This window comes from Schistocerca serialis, chromosome 1 (genome assembly GCF_023864345.2).
Source record: "Schistocerca serialis cubense isolate TAMUIC-IGC-003099 chromosome 1, iqSchSeri2.2, whole genome shotgun sequence".
Lineage (NCBI taxonomy): Eukaryota > Metazoa > Arthropoda > Insecta > Orthoptera > Acrididae > Schistocerca > Schistocerca serialis.
In genome coordinates, this window is record NC_064638.1 from 1,104,501,043 (window position 1) to 1,104,517,704 (window position 16,662).

Below are 16,662 nucleotides of genomic sequence, written 5' to 3' on the forward strand. Positions count from 1 at the left end.
AATTAGAACATCAGTAGTGTTTGTTGCAAGATTCCAGCGCGAGGCGTTTAGGAGATAGCATATTGTGAAAATTTTCCACACCGACACCTCTCCGTGCCTTTCAACCTGCGTAGTTAGTAGGTACGATGTTGTTCAGTTTGCTTACAGTGTGCTTGTTGGTTCCTTGAGTGTATTACGACTAGTTAGTTAGTTAGTTAGTTAGTGTGTGACAGCCCAAGCAGAAGGTCGTGAGTTGACTATGGGATTTACCACTGCAGAAAATACCGACTTGTTCATGATGTATGGAGAGTGTAGGAAGAATGCAGTTCGTTCTTGTTCGGTGTATGTGTCAATATACCCCAATAGACGTCAATCATCTAGACAATTATTAACAACCTCTTCAACCAGTTAAGTGGTTCAAATGGCTCTGAGCACTATGGGACTTAACTTCTGCGGTCATTAGTCCTCTAGAACTTAGAACTACTTAAACCTAACTAACCTAAGGACATCACACACATCCATGCCCGAGGCAGGATTTGAACCTGCGACCGTAGCGTCGCGCTGTTTCAGACTGTAGCGCCTAGAACCGCTCGGCCATCCCGGCCGGCAGTTAAGTGGAAATGGTAGTGTAACACCTAGATAACGTAACAGAAGGCAACAAGTGACAACAGAAGAGGGGATAATTAATGTTCTTGCTGCTTGCTTGTTTGTGTTGCCCTCATCATTTCATCATCATTCGAGAAAAGTGGCGTGACTGTACTGTGAAAAGACGGGGAGTTTGTATGGGAGCTGATAACCGCGCAGTTGAGCAACCCACAAACGAGATATCGTCATCTGTTCTTGCTGCAGTTGCTGTTGATCCGCACTTCAGTTACCGCGCAATCACACGAAGAAGTGGTATGAGTCGGATTTCTCTCCATCAAGAGCAGCATTGAAACGATTATGAGAATTGTTAAGTTCTGTATAAGGACATTGAGACAGTATACTCCAAAGGTATCATGTATCCTGTTTAGTGATGAAACCACATTTACCAGTCACGGCCAGATAAACTGTGGGAACGTATACTGTTGATCTGTTGAAAATCGCTATTGGCTTTGTCAGGTGGAACGTCAGCGTCCATAGAGTGTAAATGTGTGATGTAGGATAGTGAGCCCTCAGCTCATACGCCTGTTTTTCACAGACGGAACACTGAACGCGCACAAGCATTGCAGTCTCCTGACAGACCATCTTCCACAGATGCTGGAAGGCGTTCATCTGCAGACTACGAAGAACATGCAGTACCAACATGATGGCTGTCCAGTCCGTAGTGCACGATGTACATCGTCATGTGTTTACAAATTGTTTCTGAATCTTTAGACTGCACGTAGGAGACTTGTACCTTGGCCGGCCAGCTTTCCAGATTTGATTTCTGTAGACGTTTTCTGTGGTAAAAACTGAAAGACGCTGTCTAAAAGGACATACCAACTACAGGCGATTATATACAACACTGTATTACTGCAGCCAGCTTGGACGTATCTGCTGAAATACTAGCACATGCGCAAAAGTCGTTCCATATCAGATGGGAAGTGTGTATTTCCACTGTCGGTTGTCATGTTGCGGACAACCTGTGACGGTCAATTGTCTCGTTACTGTTCAGAGTCCACGTAACTAGCGTATGCATTTCAGTTGTCCTTCTGCGTGCTACCACAGGCATCGTACATCGTCGGTGTGGGGAACTTCAAATTATGATACTACGTCAAGTTGAAAAAGAGAGGGAGAGGGGGATAAAGGATGGTGACATATATATGTATGAAAAACCTACGTTTCTAGCATTTGTAGACTTAGAGAAAGCTTTTGACAATGTTGACTGGAATACTCTCTCAAATTCTGAAGGTGGCAGGGGTAAAATACAGGGAACGAAAGGCTATTTACAATTTGTACACAAACCAGATGGCAGTTCCAAAAGTCGAGGGGTATGAAAAGGAAGCAGTGGTTGGGAAGGGAGTGAGACAGGGTTGTAGCCGCTCCCCAATGTTATTCAATCTGTATATTGAGCAAGCAGTGAAGGAAACAAAAGAAAAATTTGGAATAGGTATTAAAATCCATGGAGAAGAAATAAAAACTTTGAGGTTCGCCGATGACATTGTAATTCTGTCAGAGACAGCAAAGGACTTGGAAGAGCAGTTGAACGGAATGGACTGTGTCTTGAAAGGAGGGTATAAGATGAACATCAACAAAAGCAAAACGAGGATAATGGACTGTAATCGAATTAAGTCGGTTGATGCTGAGGAATTAGATTAGTAAATGAGAGTAGTAAAGGAGTTTTGCTATTTGGGGAGCAAAATAACTAATGATGGTCGAAGTAGAGAGGATATAAAATGTAGACTGGCAATGGCAAGGAAAGCGTTTCTGAAGAAGAGAAATTTGTTAACATCGAGTATAGATTTAAGTGTCAGGAAGTCGTTTCTGAAAGTATTTGTATGGAGTGTAGCCATGTATGGAAGTGAAACGTGAACGATAAATAGTTTAGACAAGAAGAGAATAGAAACTTTCAAAATATGGTGCTACAGAAGAATGCTGAAGATTAGATTGGTAGATTACATAACTAATGAGGAGGTATTGAATAGAAATGCGGAGAAGAGGAGCTTGTGGCACAACTTGACTAGAAGAAGGGATCGGTTGGTAGGACATGTTCTGAGGCATCAAGGGATCACCAATGTAGTATTGGAGGGCAGGGTGGAGGTTAAAAATCGTAGAGGGAGACCAAGAGATAAATACACTAAGCAGATTCAGAAGGATGTAGGCTGCAGTACGTACTGGGAGATGAAGCAGCTTGCACAGGATAGAGTAGCATGGAGAGCTGCATCAAACCAGTCTCAGGACTGAAGACCACAACTACTACAACACGAATCTCTTCCCTCAAAAATATTTCTCTCCTTCATACTTCCTCTGTGTGAACACAAATGACGTGTCACTGATATCACTTGTACGAAAATTGCAATACACGCGAGGTGCCTATTTGCTTCCAGCGCCCTGAGTGGAATACATAAGTCCTAATTAATGTTCACCAACCTGCTGTCTTATATAGTTGTTGGCCCCTGCGCAGAAAACAGCACGTAGGTCGTGAATCGGTTATCTTAAGGCTGTAAGAAACTCTCAACTAGGAAGTGTTATTTTAGAAATAATTAAATTTCCAATCAGTTTGTTTACGCGGGATACCACTCGTTTTTTGTTAGTAGCACACGAGAAACTACCCAATTACATTCCACTTTAGAGTGACAATCAATTTCTATTCTTCAACAAATCAATGAACTGAACAGCGTATTTCCGTAAATACTGTCACGCTGTTGTCACCTGTGCGTTCCAAATAACCATACATTGCTAATAAAGTCCTAACTAACACCGACCGCGACAGACGTGTGTCGTCAGAGGTTTCCCAACCATCTCTGTTCTTATAGTCAAACCACTTCGCCCGCCATCGAAGTTAGGCGCGATCCGAAGATCACCGAACTGCTTAATCTGCCTTTTCCTTTAACAGTTGTTTATTATTCTTCCGGTTGTTAATACTTGTGCAATAATGGAATGATAGCACGCTATTGAGACATGCTTTAAATATGAAATGCAAGTAAATACGCCGTTTAGTTTGCTAGTGTTAATGATACAAGATAACCATTTTGGCGCGCAATTTTCGAACGCAGCAGCCAATCGTGGAGAAGGTCCACAATTCAGGCAGTCTTTCTCATGATACCCATACCGAAAAAACCATCTGTCATCGTTACCTCACACCAAATTGTCATCTTGCCACTGCTGCCTTCTCAATTGCTCTAAAATGCGCGTCTTGTAGCGGAATATGATGGCTGCAAAGCCAGAAATACTACAATATCCCGTAAACGACTCGCACTAGAATCCTGCAACAAACGCAGTTTATATTCTAATTTAACCAACGTTTGATTTGTTAATGTCGATAGTCATGGTTCCACTTAAAGTTTATGTCTGCACAAAAGAAAAACTTTCTAAGTATTATTGTGAACTATTAATGGCTAACAATAAGAGCCCGTGACTACCAATCCATTCTCTGAAAACCGCACACAAATAGCATTTCCATTTCTGTAACACAGGGTTATACTAAATGATGGAACCATTACAAAAATTCGTGTGTATTAAAGTACAAACCCAAAATGAACAAGCTTTATACCAATGAAAAGAGGAAGTTTAAGCGTTTTTGGTTGGAGGGCGTGGGCTGGCGGTGATGGTTTCAGAAGAGGCCGGTAGAGTTCACGCGGCTATAGGGCCGTTTAGAGAGCCTATATAGGCATCTGAAAGGATTTGTATGGAGTGTAGCCATGTGTGGAAGTGAAACATGGACGATAAATAGTTTGGACGAGAAGAGACGATTTCGAAATGTGGTGCAGCAGAAGAATGCTGAAGATTAGATTGGTAGATCACATAATTAATGAGGTACTGAATAGATTTGGGGAGAAGATAAATTTGTGGCACTGCTTGACTAGAAGAAGGGGTCGATTGGTAGGACATATTCTGAGGTATCAAGGGATCACCAATTTAGTATTGGAGGGCAGCGCGGAGGTTAAAACTCGTAGAGGGAGACCAAGAGATGAATACACTAAACAGATTCGGAACGATGTAGGTTGCAGTAGGTACTGGGAGATGAAGTAGTTTACACAGGATAGAGTAGCATGGAGAGCTGCAGCAAACCAGTCTCTGGAGTGAAGACAACAACAACAACAACAAATTGATATCAAACATTATGAAAAAAACTTTGAAACTTCCTCTTCTCATTTGCATAAAGCTTGTTCATTTTGAATTTGAACTTCAATAAATACGAAGTTTTGAAAATGGTTTATAACTGCCCACGTCGTGTTTTGCCGACTCCACTGTAGCCTGGATGGATTTTTAAGTTTGTTTTATATGCCTCACTTCTAATTTCACCACACAAGTCTCCGGGGTTGAGCAGTTATTGCCCGATGACGACACGCAATGCAGTTTGTTAAAACGGAGTTCGCCGTTATTAATTATGTTTTTAGATTTAATTTTATTATTCGTACAGAGACTCAACGTTCCTTTATTTAACAGCGCGTCGTCAAAATAAGTATGAAATGCTAATGTCCTTGCAATGCATAATATCGAGTATTGCGTTGAAGTTCGTACCTATTTTGCCGTTTTAGAGAAGATAAACCTTAAGCACTTCTGCTTCTATAGTCTCAGTATCAAATGTTCACTAATTTCAATATACTTCCTATCTCAGTTCAGTATTTATCACAAATTATATATCAATGTCATTTCAGAGATATTACGTCGGTTCCACACTAATAGAATAACACGTAATTGTCATTTAACATCAATTTTATTAATAATCCTTTTTCTTATGACGTAAATATTAATGAATGATCACTATCTAGGAGGAAAGAGGGATTGATCCTAATCATGAGATAATAGCTTTTAATGAGCCCGCAATCGTTAATTAAATAAAAAGTCACGTTCAAGGATGATATGCGAACAACTTTCGTTACGTCCGTTTTCACGTATCTGTCAAAACTAATCCTGTCGCCCACAATTCAAATTAACACTGACGTTAACCCCTTTTGTCGGAATATCGAATCGTAACTATTATGTGAAAGTTTATTCTAGTCCCCGAATTAATTGCTTTCAGATACGCGCACGACCGAACAGCAGAACGGAACACAAACGACATGTTTTAACAACCGAACAACGCAATGACGTTACATTACGACAATATCCGCCCAATGAACATCTCTTCGACTTTATCTTCTCTACTCTGCTTAATTAAATTAATCCTAATTACAATTTATTCAGTTATTTAACGAAAACATCCAACAAAAAATAAAATTTATCCCAACGTAAAAGATCCGTTATAGGTTCCATCATTTAGAATAACGTTTACTCACGATGCATGTTTTAGATTATTCACCCTGTATGTGATAGCACAGGTCGCAATGACGTTTGAGCTCATAATGTCTCTCGTGTCAACAGTGCCCCCAGCTGACGACATCCTCTCGAAGGATGGCGACGACTACGGCGATAACTTGAGCGAGGGCGACGCCTACTGGGTGGAGCGCCTGCCGCCCGTGGGCTCTCGCCTGGCCCAATACACGCCCATCGAGCTGACGCGTAGCCTGCCATGGCAGGACACGGCGGCCCGCCGCCGACTCTACCAGCTGGTGCAGCGCCTGCAGACCGCCGCCCGCCGGCACCTAGGATGGCGTGTCCAGCCCTGGGGTGCCCACGACGCTCAGCCGCTCCCAGAGGACCCCCCTCCACAGCACACGTGGTACCCGCATCAGGAGTCGGGGCCGTACGTCTTCAAGGACACTGCACCCGATGAGGACCCGTCGGACAAGGAACCCGGCATTCACAGCACTTCTCCAAACCCAATTCATCCCTATCATGTCATTACACAAATGGCTGCCCATTCGCAAGATGATCACGCTTCTACAATTGATCTTCCCCTGGAGGAGTTTTCACCAAAACCACTTAAGCCTCCGTTCACATTATCAAAAAATCCTGTCTACCCTTATTATTCAATTTCGCAAGTATTCGCGCAGAATCCAACTGGTGTCGAACTGACTAACCAGCATGGAATTCCTGTGAACAATGCTGGCATTGCAGGCAACTTCATACCTCCATCTCCAGTGGACAGTTCAAATCAAAATCATCCCGCAGTAACTGCAACAATGAATCATGATGTGAAGCCTGCACAACAAATCCCAAGTCACCTTCAGACAAATGTCTCCCTCATACATCATACTTCAACTGATGCAGCTCCTGTCACAGTTTCTTGGATGGAGACGTCATCGGAAAATTCTACTGCTCCTTACTACACTGTTCCGAATACATCTGCTCATCCTGATCTAAATTCTACATCTCAAACACATACTACCCAGCAGCATACGACCACGCATAGCGTTATCAACAATACTGAACCAATTACTCACTCTTCAACCGAAGTTACGACAGTAAGTTCGGTCTATCCTCTCCATACAGTTAAGTTTCCTAGCACCATTCACGAATCAAACGGAACTGAGCTAATCACCGAACCTTCGGCGAATACTTTCTCGGAAACGCTGGCCACTCAAAACAGTAATTCGCCAGTATCTCTCTCTCATGATACGAAACCGACAATTCAGACATCTACCGACAAACCCCATGCTGCTTACCTCAATACTTCTAATGAGAGTGGACCAGTGACCGAAATATCTTCACAGTACACTGTTTCAGAATTAACTACCTACAATTTAACTTCGGCAGACCATAGCATCAGTGATCTAAATATTACGTCATCCATGCACAATCTTAGTTCTGTGGAAAACATTGGGATTACCATGCTCCCTTCGACGGACGAAACTTCACAAAATTCTCAAAATCCTCAACATACGTTGTTCACAATCACTTCTAGTGACCCTGGTACAAACATTGCGACTACTGAGGTATTTGTGGAGAATATTTTAGGAGATGTCACTGAAAATAACTTTCCAATTACTGTTACATCAACTCACAAAGATGAAAAACCAGGCGACGATAGTACTGACAAAACTAACCGGCCGATCCATGAAGAGACCACCACAGCAACCCCAGTTGCAACGCATAAAACGATTGAACCGTTGAATACTTCATCATTTGCAGTAACTGCTGCAACTGTTGGACCAAATAAAGCAGCTGAACTTAATGTAAGCAGTACGCCATTACCTGATCATGTGCAGAATACACCAAACTATTTTAGTGTGGAATCACATGATACATTTATGACAAATGACGACGCGAGTATCCATAATAAAGATGATTTCAGTGTAATCCATTCTCCAGAATTTACTCATATAATCTCTGACATAATTTATAGCTCCGAGCTTAGTTCCTTCCAGCATGCAGTAGGATTTGCTCATGGAAATAGTGCAGACTCCAGCACGAATTCAACGACGGAATACGTCAACAAGTTCACTGTCCCATCTGCAAATAGCACTTCCACAGAATTTTCAACGCTCGCAGATGTACATTATGATGTTGTGGCACACCCCTCAGACAAACACGTTTACAATGTGTCAACGAATCAGGAAACCAGCCCCATAGAAGTAGAATTCTCAGACGAATACGAAGACTCGCTTTCTGTACCAATAATCAACTTGCCTGAAGTGTCACTCCAGGTAGTGAGTGGTTTAGTGCCTGTTCTGACAGAAGAGACAACCACAGAGGCTGTAGATACGGACGTTGTAGCCACAGTGCAGATCACCACACCTTTTGAAATCAGTACAGAACAAACGTCCAAAGGTTTGTCGGTTGTAAATGAGCTTGCGACGCCAGGGTTATCGGATGTGGTAATGACGTCCACAGTCGTATTGTCAATACAGTCTGCCGAAAAGGTTACGACAGAATCTCTGGTTGACGTATCCGAATCTACAGCCTTTAATAGGTCAGAGATTCCGAATGAGAGCCAATCGACGTTTATGAATTCCGCAACGGAGTCAATTAAATCACAAGCACCGGATAGTGCCGAAGAGCTTGATAATTCTCAGAGCAATTGGATGCCAACAACAGATTCTATGAGTAGCGGTGACGATGTATTAATAGAATGGAACAGTGACACTGAAACAATTCGCGATACAACTGTGCTCTATGATACTACACAACCGCAACCTGTAATTACAGATAATGTAGATGAGATTGATAATTATTCGACAGTTACAGTTGCTGATAGCGCAAGCCGTTTGACGACAGTTCTATACCACGTCACCGACCATATTGACCCGTCATTTTCGCAAAACGAAGATAATGCTCATGGTACTTCAGTAGAAGTCCTAACTGAGGAAGACAGTCTTGTTACTGAAGGAGTATCGCACGGTGCACAAGTTCAGGAAGAAACTACTACTGAAACGTACGCTGGAGCTAACGGCGAGAGTTGGCAGGAATTTTCATCGACATCTTACCCTGAAACTGGCGAAAGCACTGAAAGAGTACACTCAAGTGACATAGTTGCGGCCGAGAATGACGCCACTCCTTACTTCCCAGACATTCAAGCATCAGCGTCTGAAGAGAATGTGGACAACATCAACAAACAAACAATAGTGGCTGCTCAAACCAACAAAGCACAAAACGGCGAGTATGGAGTTACAGGAGTCACAGAAGATGTAATTCACGCAGACGGTTCAACGCACTACCATGGCAATCCAAATGGTGTATTTGGCGGATATGAAATTACCAATAACCCAGTTGGAATCCAGACGACATTTATTGGAACTTATGAAACCACTGATAGAACTTACATAGTAGGCGACACCATACGTAACAGTTCCGTTACTCTGCCGTCAAATACGCAGGTCTATCACTCTGAAAATAATTCGCCTCTGAAACACCCAGGTGACGGGAGCATTACAGATTACGGCGACGCCTATGAACATGTCGATTCGCCACATGTCACGACATACGACGACGAAATAATGGAAGCTACATCAGGATTATCAGCAAACAGTGGCCAAAAACTTGAAACGGAACATCAAGTTGAATTCGATGAAGATGATTCACATGACCCTTACCACAGTTCTCAACATGAGACACATGTCCCACACCTTGGTTCTCAAGAACATGTGTACGACTACAGTTCTGAAGATGAGTGGGTGTACAGTCATGACAATGGCTTTTATGAACATGAGGAATCTAATCCTCAGCATAGTTCTTATGACATTGAGGCATCTGACCCCCACAATGGTTCTCCTGAACATGAAGCATACGACCCCCATCATGGTTCTTACGAACAGGATGTGTATGACTCCTATCACAGTTCTCACGAACATGAAGCATATGACCCCCACCATGGTACTGAAGAACATGAGGATTATGAACATCAGAACAGTTCTCAAGATGACACGAACATCGATGTGGATGAAGACCCGAAGGAAATAATACCTCCACCCTTCTTCACCACTGACAAAACGCTGAACTATGAAAGTAGCTCACTTCATCCAGAGAGCGATAAGATACCATTAGAGGAAACGACCATCATATCAGAAATACACTTTCCTGGTGGATCTAGCCCATGGGAAAAGGATGGAATAGTTAAAATCGAACTCCAGGAGCCGCAATCGTTATCACACATGTCACAAGAAGACAGTTCAGAAGCAGAATTTACAACACTGGCCTCAACAGACTATTCACATACTGATGTCACAAATATTTTACAGGAAGAAGCTGCGTTTAGCTATGTGGAGAATGAAGGAAATGATCGACCACCTGCAGGAAATCTGAACACAGGAGACCACAGTGAAATGACAATACTACCAACACTACAAAGTGAGCCAAGCAGTGAAATTATTGTACCACAAGACACAGATGTACAAAATGGCTTCACAGGAAATGAGACTACATCTTTCATTGAAGAATTTCACTTTCCCACAACAACGAATAAACAAGATGAAATTACTGATGGATATTTGAAACCGGAGCTGTCGGCAAACGACCCTGACATTACCCAGACGACCACTGTCGATTTACCTGAAACCAGCTCCCAACAGCATATGATAACTGTCGAGAAGCTTACAGCAGTTGATGACTACACAGAGTTAAGCGAAGTAAATTATGTTTCACCTGTCGCTACCAGTAATGAAAGTGGCGTGGACAATGAGGGTACCACCTACACAAATGAACAGACCGTTGTTTCTATGCTGGAAGCAGAAACTACTACGTTAGTCGTGACTTCACTATCAAACCAAAGTTATTCATTAGCGGAATCAGGTGAAATCAGTGGTTTCCCTACTGAAAGTACATCCGACATACAAACTCAAGCAGCAGAGGGGAACTATGTCACAGATCAGACAGAATTAATAACGGAACTGTCGTCCCAGCCAGAGGACAATATTGCAGGCAGTACAGTTAAAAATTTGATAGATCGCACTGTCAGCTCAGTAATGACTATAATCTCTCAAGCTCAAGAACTCACTACAGCAGGAAGTGCAATATCAGAGGAGCAAGGACGTCTTGTAGACCACCATTACAATCATCAGGTGTTACCAGATGCATCAGAATATGTTACTGTGATTTCACCATCTTGGACAAAGCCAGCAGTTCATGACCCAAACAAAGAACACTTAACTGGAGAGTCTACATATGGCTCCAATACACAGGATGGCTCCCATGAACAGCATGCAAAAGTTACAGGACAAGTAAATGTTGAACATGACACAACACTAATCAAAAACAAAACGCCACTCTCTGAAAATCAACTTCACCACAAAGATAATGAAGCTCACAATCACAAGGATAATCATAAGGGTGATGGTGGGGATGATCACTACCCCAAAGATGGCGATGATGTTGGTCATGACCACACAGCTGATGATGACGATCATGGCAAGCATGAGGATGATAATGACCACAAGCATGAGGATGACGACAATGACCACAAGCATGAGGATGGAGAGGATGACTACCACAAGCAAAAGGATGGCACCGACGACGACCACAAGCATGAGGACGACGACGACGACCACCACCACCACCACCACCACCACCACCACCACCACCACCACAAACATGAGGATGGCGAGGATGACGCCCACAAACATGAGGATGGCACAGACGACGACCACAAGCAGGAGGATGGCGAGGATGACGACGACGACCACAACAAGCATGAGGATGGCGAGGTCGACGACGACGAGGACGACGACGACCACCACCACCAGCACCACCACCACAAGCATGAGGATGGCGATGACGACGACGACCACCACAAGCATGAGGATGGCGATGACGACGACGACGACCACCACCACAAGCATGAGGATGGCGATGACGACGACGACGACCACCACCACAAGCATGAGGATGGCGATGACGACGACGACCACCACCACAAGCGTGAGGATGGCGATGACGACGACGACCACCACCACAAGCATGAGGATGGCGATGACGACGACGACCACCACCACAAGCATGAGGATGGCGATGACGACGACGACCACCACCACAAGCATGACGACGACGACGACGACGACGACGACGACGACGACGACGACGACGACGACGACCACCACCACCACCACCACCACAAGCATGAGGATGGCGATGGCGACGACGACGACCACCACAAGCATGAGGATGGCGATGGCGACGACGACGACCACCACAAGCATGAGGATGGCGATGGCGACGACGACGACCACCACAAGCATGAGGATGGCGATGGCGACGACGACGACCACCACAAGCATGAGGATGGCGACGACGACCACCACAAGCATGAGGATGGCGACGACGACCACCACAAGCATGAGGATGGCGACGACGACCACCACAAGCATGAGGATGGCGACGACGACCACCACAAGCATGAGGATGGCGACGACGACCACCACAAGCATGAGGATGGCGACGACGACCACCACAAGCATGAGGATGGCGACGACGACCACCACAAGCATGAGGATGGCGACGACGACCACCACAAGCATGAGGATGGCGACGACGACCACCACAAGCATGAGGATGACGGGGATGATGACGACCACCACAAGCATGACGACGACAATCACAAGCATGAGGATGAAAAGGATGACAATGACCACCACAAGCATGAGGATGAAGGTTACAATGATGGTGATGATCACCACCACAAGCATGACAATGACAACAATGACAATGACCACAAGCATGAAGATGACAATGATGATCACAACCACGACTATGAGGATGTGGATGAGCCTGTAGCTGACAACACAGAGCAGGCTACAGAAGTTGTCATTGCTTTCACCATGGAGCCTTTGGTCGGCACCACAGAGCCACCTCTGGTTAGTACTACAGAGGAGGCCTTACTGGCTGTCACTGCTGCCATCACCATGGAAGAGGCCCCATTCATCATTTTAGGGGAAGCTGTCCCCACAACCACAACTGAGGAGGTTGGAAGATCCACTGACACAACCACCACTGAGGAGAATGGGGTGATGGTCACAACCAGCACGACTGAATATCATGGAGAAGTTACCAACACAACCATGAGCAACTGGGCTGGAATGGCATTCACTATTGCACCCACGACTGAGGAGGTTGGAGAGGCCATCACCACTGCAGCCACGACTGAGGAGGTTGGAGAGGCCGTCACCACTGCGGCCACGACTGAGGAGGTTGGAGAGGCCGTCACCACTGCGGCCACGACTGAGGAGGTTGGAGAGGCCGTCACCACTGCGGCCACGACTGAGGAGGTTGGAGAGGCCGTCACCACTGCGGCCACGACTGAGGAGGTTGGAGAGGCCGTCACCACTGCGGCCACGACTGAGGAGGTTGGAGAGGCCGTCACCACTGTGGCCACGACTGAGGAGGTTGGAGAGGCCGTCACCACTGCGGCCACGACTGAGGAGGTTGGAGAGGCCGTCACCACTGCGGCCACGACTGAGGAGGTTGGAGAGGCCGTCACCATTGCGGCCACGACTGAGGAGGTTGGAGAGGCCGTCACCACTGCTGCCACGACTGAGGAGGTTGGAGAGGCCGTCACCACTGCTGCCACGACTGAGGAGGTTGGAGAGGCCGTCACCACTGCTGCCATGACTGAGGAGGTTGGAGAGGCCGTCACCACTGCTGCCACGACTGAGGCGGTTGGAGAGGCCGTCACCACTGTGGCCACGACTGAGGAGGTGGGAGAGGCCGTCACCACTGCTGCCACTACAGAGGAGGTTGGAGAGGCCGTCACCACTGCTGCCACTATAGAGGAGGTTGGAGAGGCCGTCACCACTGCTGCCACTACAGAGGAGGTTGGAGACGACGTCACCGCTGCTGCCACTACAGAGGAGGCTGGAGACGTCGTCACCGCTGCTGCCACTACAGAGGAGGCTGGAGAGGTCGTCACCGCTGCTGCCACGACTGAGGAGGCTGGAGAGGTCGCCACCGCTGCTGCCACGACTGAGGAGCCTGGAGAGATTGTCACCGCTGCTGCCACGACTGAGGAGGCTGGAGAGATCGTCACCGCTGCTGCCACGACTGAGGAGGCTGGAGAGATCGTCACCGCTGCTGCCACGACTGAGGAGGCTGGAGAGATCGTCACCGCTGCTGCCACGACTGAGGAGGCTGGAGAGGTCGTCACCGCTGCTGCCACGACTGAGGAGGCTGGAGAGGTCGTCACCGCTGCTGCCACGACTGAGGAGGCTGGAGAGGTCGTCACCGCTGCTGCCACTACAGAGGAGGCAGGAGAGGTTGTCACCGCTGCTGCCACGACTGAGGAGGCTGGAGAGGTCGTCACCGCTGCAGCCACGACTGAGGAGGCTGGAGAGGTCGTCACCGCTGCTGCCACGACTGAGGAGGCTGGAGAGTCTGTCACCGTCATATCTGTGCCCATAGCTGAGGAGGCTGGGGAGGTTGTCACTACCTTGACTGTGCCCACAACTGAGGAGGCTAGGGAGACTGTTGCCACTGCAGCTATGACTCAGGAGGCTGAAGAATCCATCACAACTGCAGCCATGACCGAGGAGGCTGAAGAGGCCGTCACTACTGCAGCCATGCCTGAGGAGGCTGGAGAGGCCTTCACTGCTGTGACCATGGCCATGACCGAGGAGTCTGGAGAGGCCGCTGCCACTGCGACCACGACCGAGGAGCCTGGAGTGGCCGCCGCCACTGCGGCCACGACCGAGGGGCCTGGAGTGGCCGCCGCCAATGCGGCCACGACCGAGGGGCCTGGAGAGGCCGCCGCCACTGCGGCCACGACCGAGGAGCCTGGAGTGGCCCCCGCCACTGCGGCCACGACCGAGGAGCCTGAAGTGGCCGCCGCCACTGCGGCCACGACCGAGGGGCCTGGAGAGGCCGCCGCCACTGCGGCCACGACCGAGGAGCCTGGAGAGGCCGCCGCCACTGCGGCCACGACCGAGGAGCCTGGAGAGGCCGCCGCCACTGCGGCCACGACCGAGGAGCCTGGAGAGGCCGCCGCCACTGCCGCCACGACCGAGGAGCCTGGAGAGACTGCCGCCGCCGGAACCACGACCAAGGCCGAGGAGGCTACAGAGGCCACAGCCACTGTGAGCATGACTGAGGAGTTCACAGAGGCTGTTGTCACCTCTACCATCAACACAGAGGAAGTTGCCATATCTGATATGAGTACTCGTCCTGGGAATGCACGGACTATGGTGGAGCTTAATTCCCTTCATGATGTCTATATCAATAAAGCTCTAACTGAGAATGTTGTGAGTGAAGATCACACTAATGAATCAAACAATGAAATAGACACTTTTGTTACTCTTCAAGCTGCTTCTGACTCAGGTTGGACTACAACAGACAGTCTCATACCACTTGACAGCAGCATTGAGTCGGCTTTTACTGAGAAGCCAAAGATACCTGTTTCAGAATCATATACGGACAGACCACATCAAGTGCAGAACCTTCTTCAGCACAGTGGACATAGAGATAGCTATGATAGTCTAGCATACAGTGCAGAGCATTCAGAAGAGGTACTATCTCCAGCTCCTGACTCGGCTCTTTCCCACTTAAGTGGTACTAATGGTGGAGATGGGGGACTAGTAAGAAATGTGTCAATATACCATACAACTGGACACGCTGACGAAAAATTGGTCAATAAAGAGCTCGTCAAAGAAGGGGGACAGCGCATCATACAAGTAACGCCTGCTCTAACATTACTGCTCCATCGCCTGCTCGCTGAAAATGAGCCAACAGTTTTTTCGGCCTCTAGTGACAGACTGGGTAAGATTCTACGTTTCGCAAAGTCGAAGCTAGAAGAAAAGGCCCGAGATTTCAAATTACCAGTACACAGGGACTTTTCTGGCGAAAGTGACACAGTAGTAGGAACAGTATCGGTTACGCAATTTGGCAGTGAAACAGGGACAGAAGAGACACCTGCTGACGAGTCTGCGACAGAAATGAACGGAGAGTACATTGAGCTGACCGCAGAGGACGTCCTGCTCCTCATTCCTATCATAATAGAGGAACTGAAGAACGGAGTGATGACAGCAGAGGAGCAAGAACTGTTCCAAGGGGTTTTCGGAGATCTGTGGCCCATCATCGTAGCAGAGGCCGCCGCTAGGAGGCACAGGGACGAGATGGCTGCCACGGGGGCGGCCGCCCGCCCGAGGGAGAACGCTCCAGCAGAGGCAGCAGAGGCGAGGCGGCGGCGATCGGCCTCCATCCGCAGCCTACTGTTCGGGGAGTCGGGGACGGCCAAGACCAGCTCCAGTGGCGCAGTGGAGAGTCACCGAGGGGCGCCGCTTCTGTCTGAGGAAGTGCTCTTCTACGAAGGGGCCGACAACGGCGCAGAGGCGGTGGACACGAGGCCACGTGGCAGACCCAGTAGTCAGCAACACCGGCGCCACCACCATCGCCAACCCAGAGTGGGCGTGGCTGCGCCGGCTCCTTGATCGCCCCAGCGCCTGGACAGGCAGCGTCGCACAGTGTGTGGGACCTTGCGTATTGCGATTTGATCTCTGATTCATGATCCTGGGCTAGTGCACGACGACGGGAAACTGGAGACTGACAGGGAACATATTTCCGTGAATAAAAATGGCAGTTTTTATGATATTGACGAGATTGGGTTGGCAAATAAGTTCGTTTGGTACCGTAGAATTCAATTAAACACTATTTTTTATATACAAAGTAACTTATTTACTTATACACTGACGAATGTCACAGACGAATTCTTACCACCTTTTTTCAACTTCATCTGTTGATAATTTAAAAATGTCTGTTAGT

The 16,662-nt window shown here is 47.4% G+C and overlaps 1 protein-coding gene across 1 annotated transcript in view; it reads left to right on the top strand.

Annotated features, from left to right (window-relative positions):
• Positions 1 to 16,331, top strand: part of LOC126455705 (uncharacterized) — a 94,461-nt gene extending 78,130 nt beyond the window's left edge. The window contains exons 2-5 of the mRNA XM_050091478.1: positions 5,968 to 6,950; positions 8,133 to 8,256; positions 8,635 to 11,328; positions 12,703 to 16,331. Coding sequence (XP_049947435.1) covers positions 5,968 to 6,950; positions 8,133 to 8,256; positions 8,635 to 11,328; positions 12,703 to 16,331 — 7,430 coding nt within the window. The remainder of the gene's footprint in view (positions 1 to 5,967; positions 6,951 to 8,132; positions 8,257 to 8,634; positions 11,329 to 12,702) is intronic.
• The last annotated feature ends 331 nt before the right edge of the window (positions 16,332 to 16,662 follow it).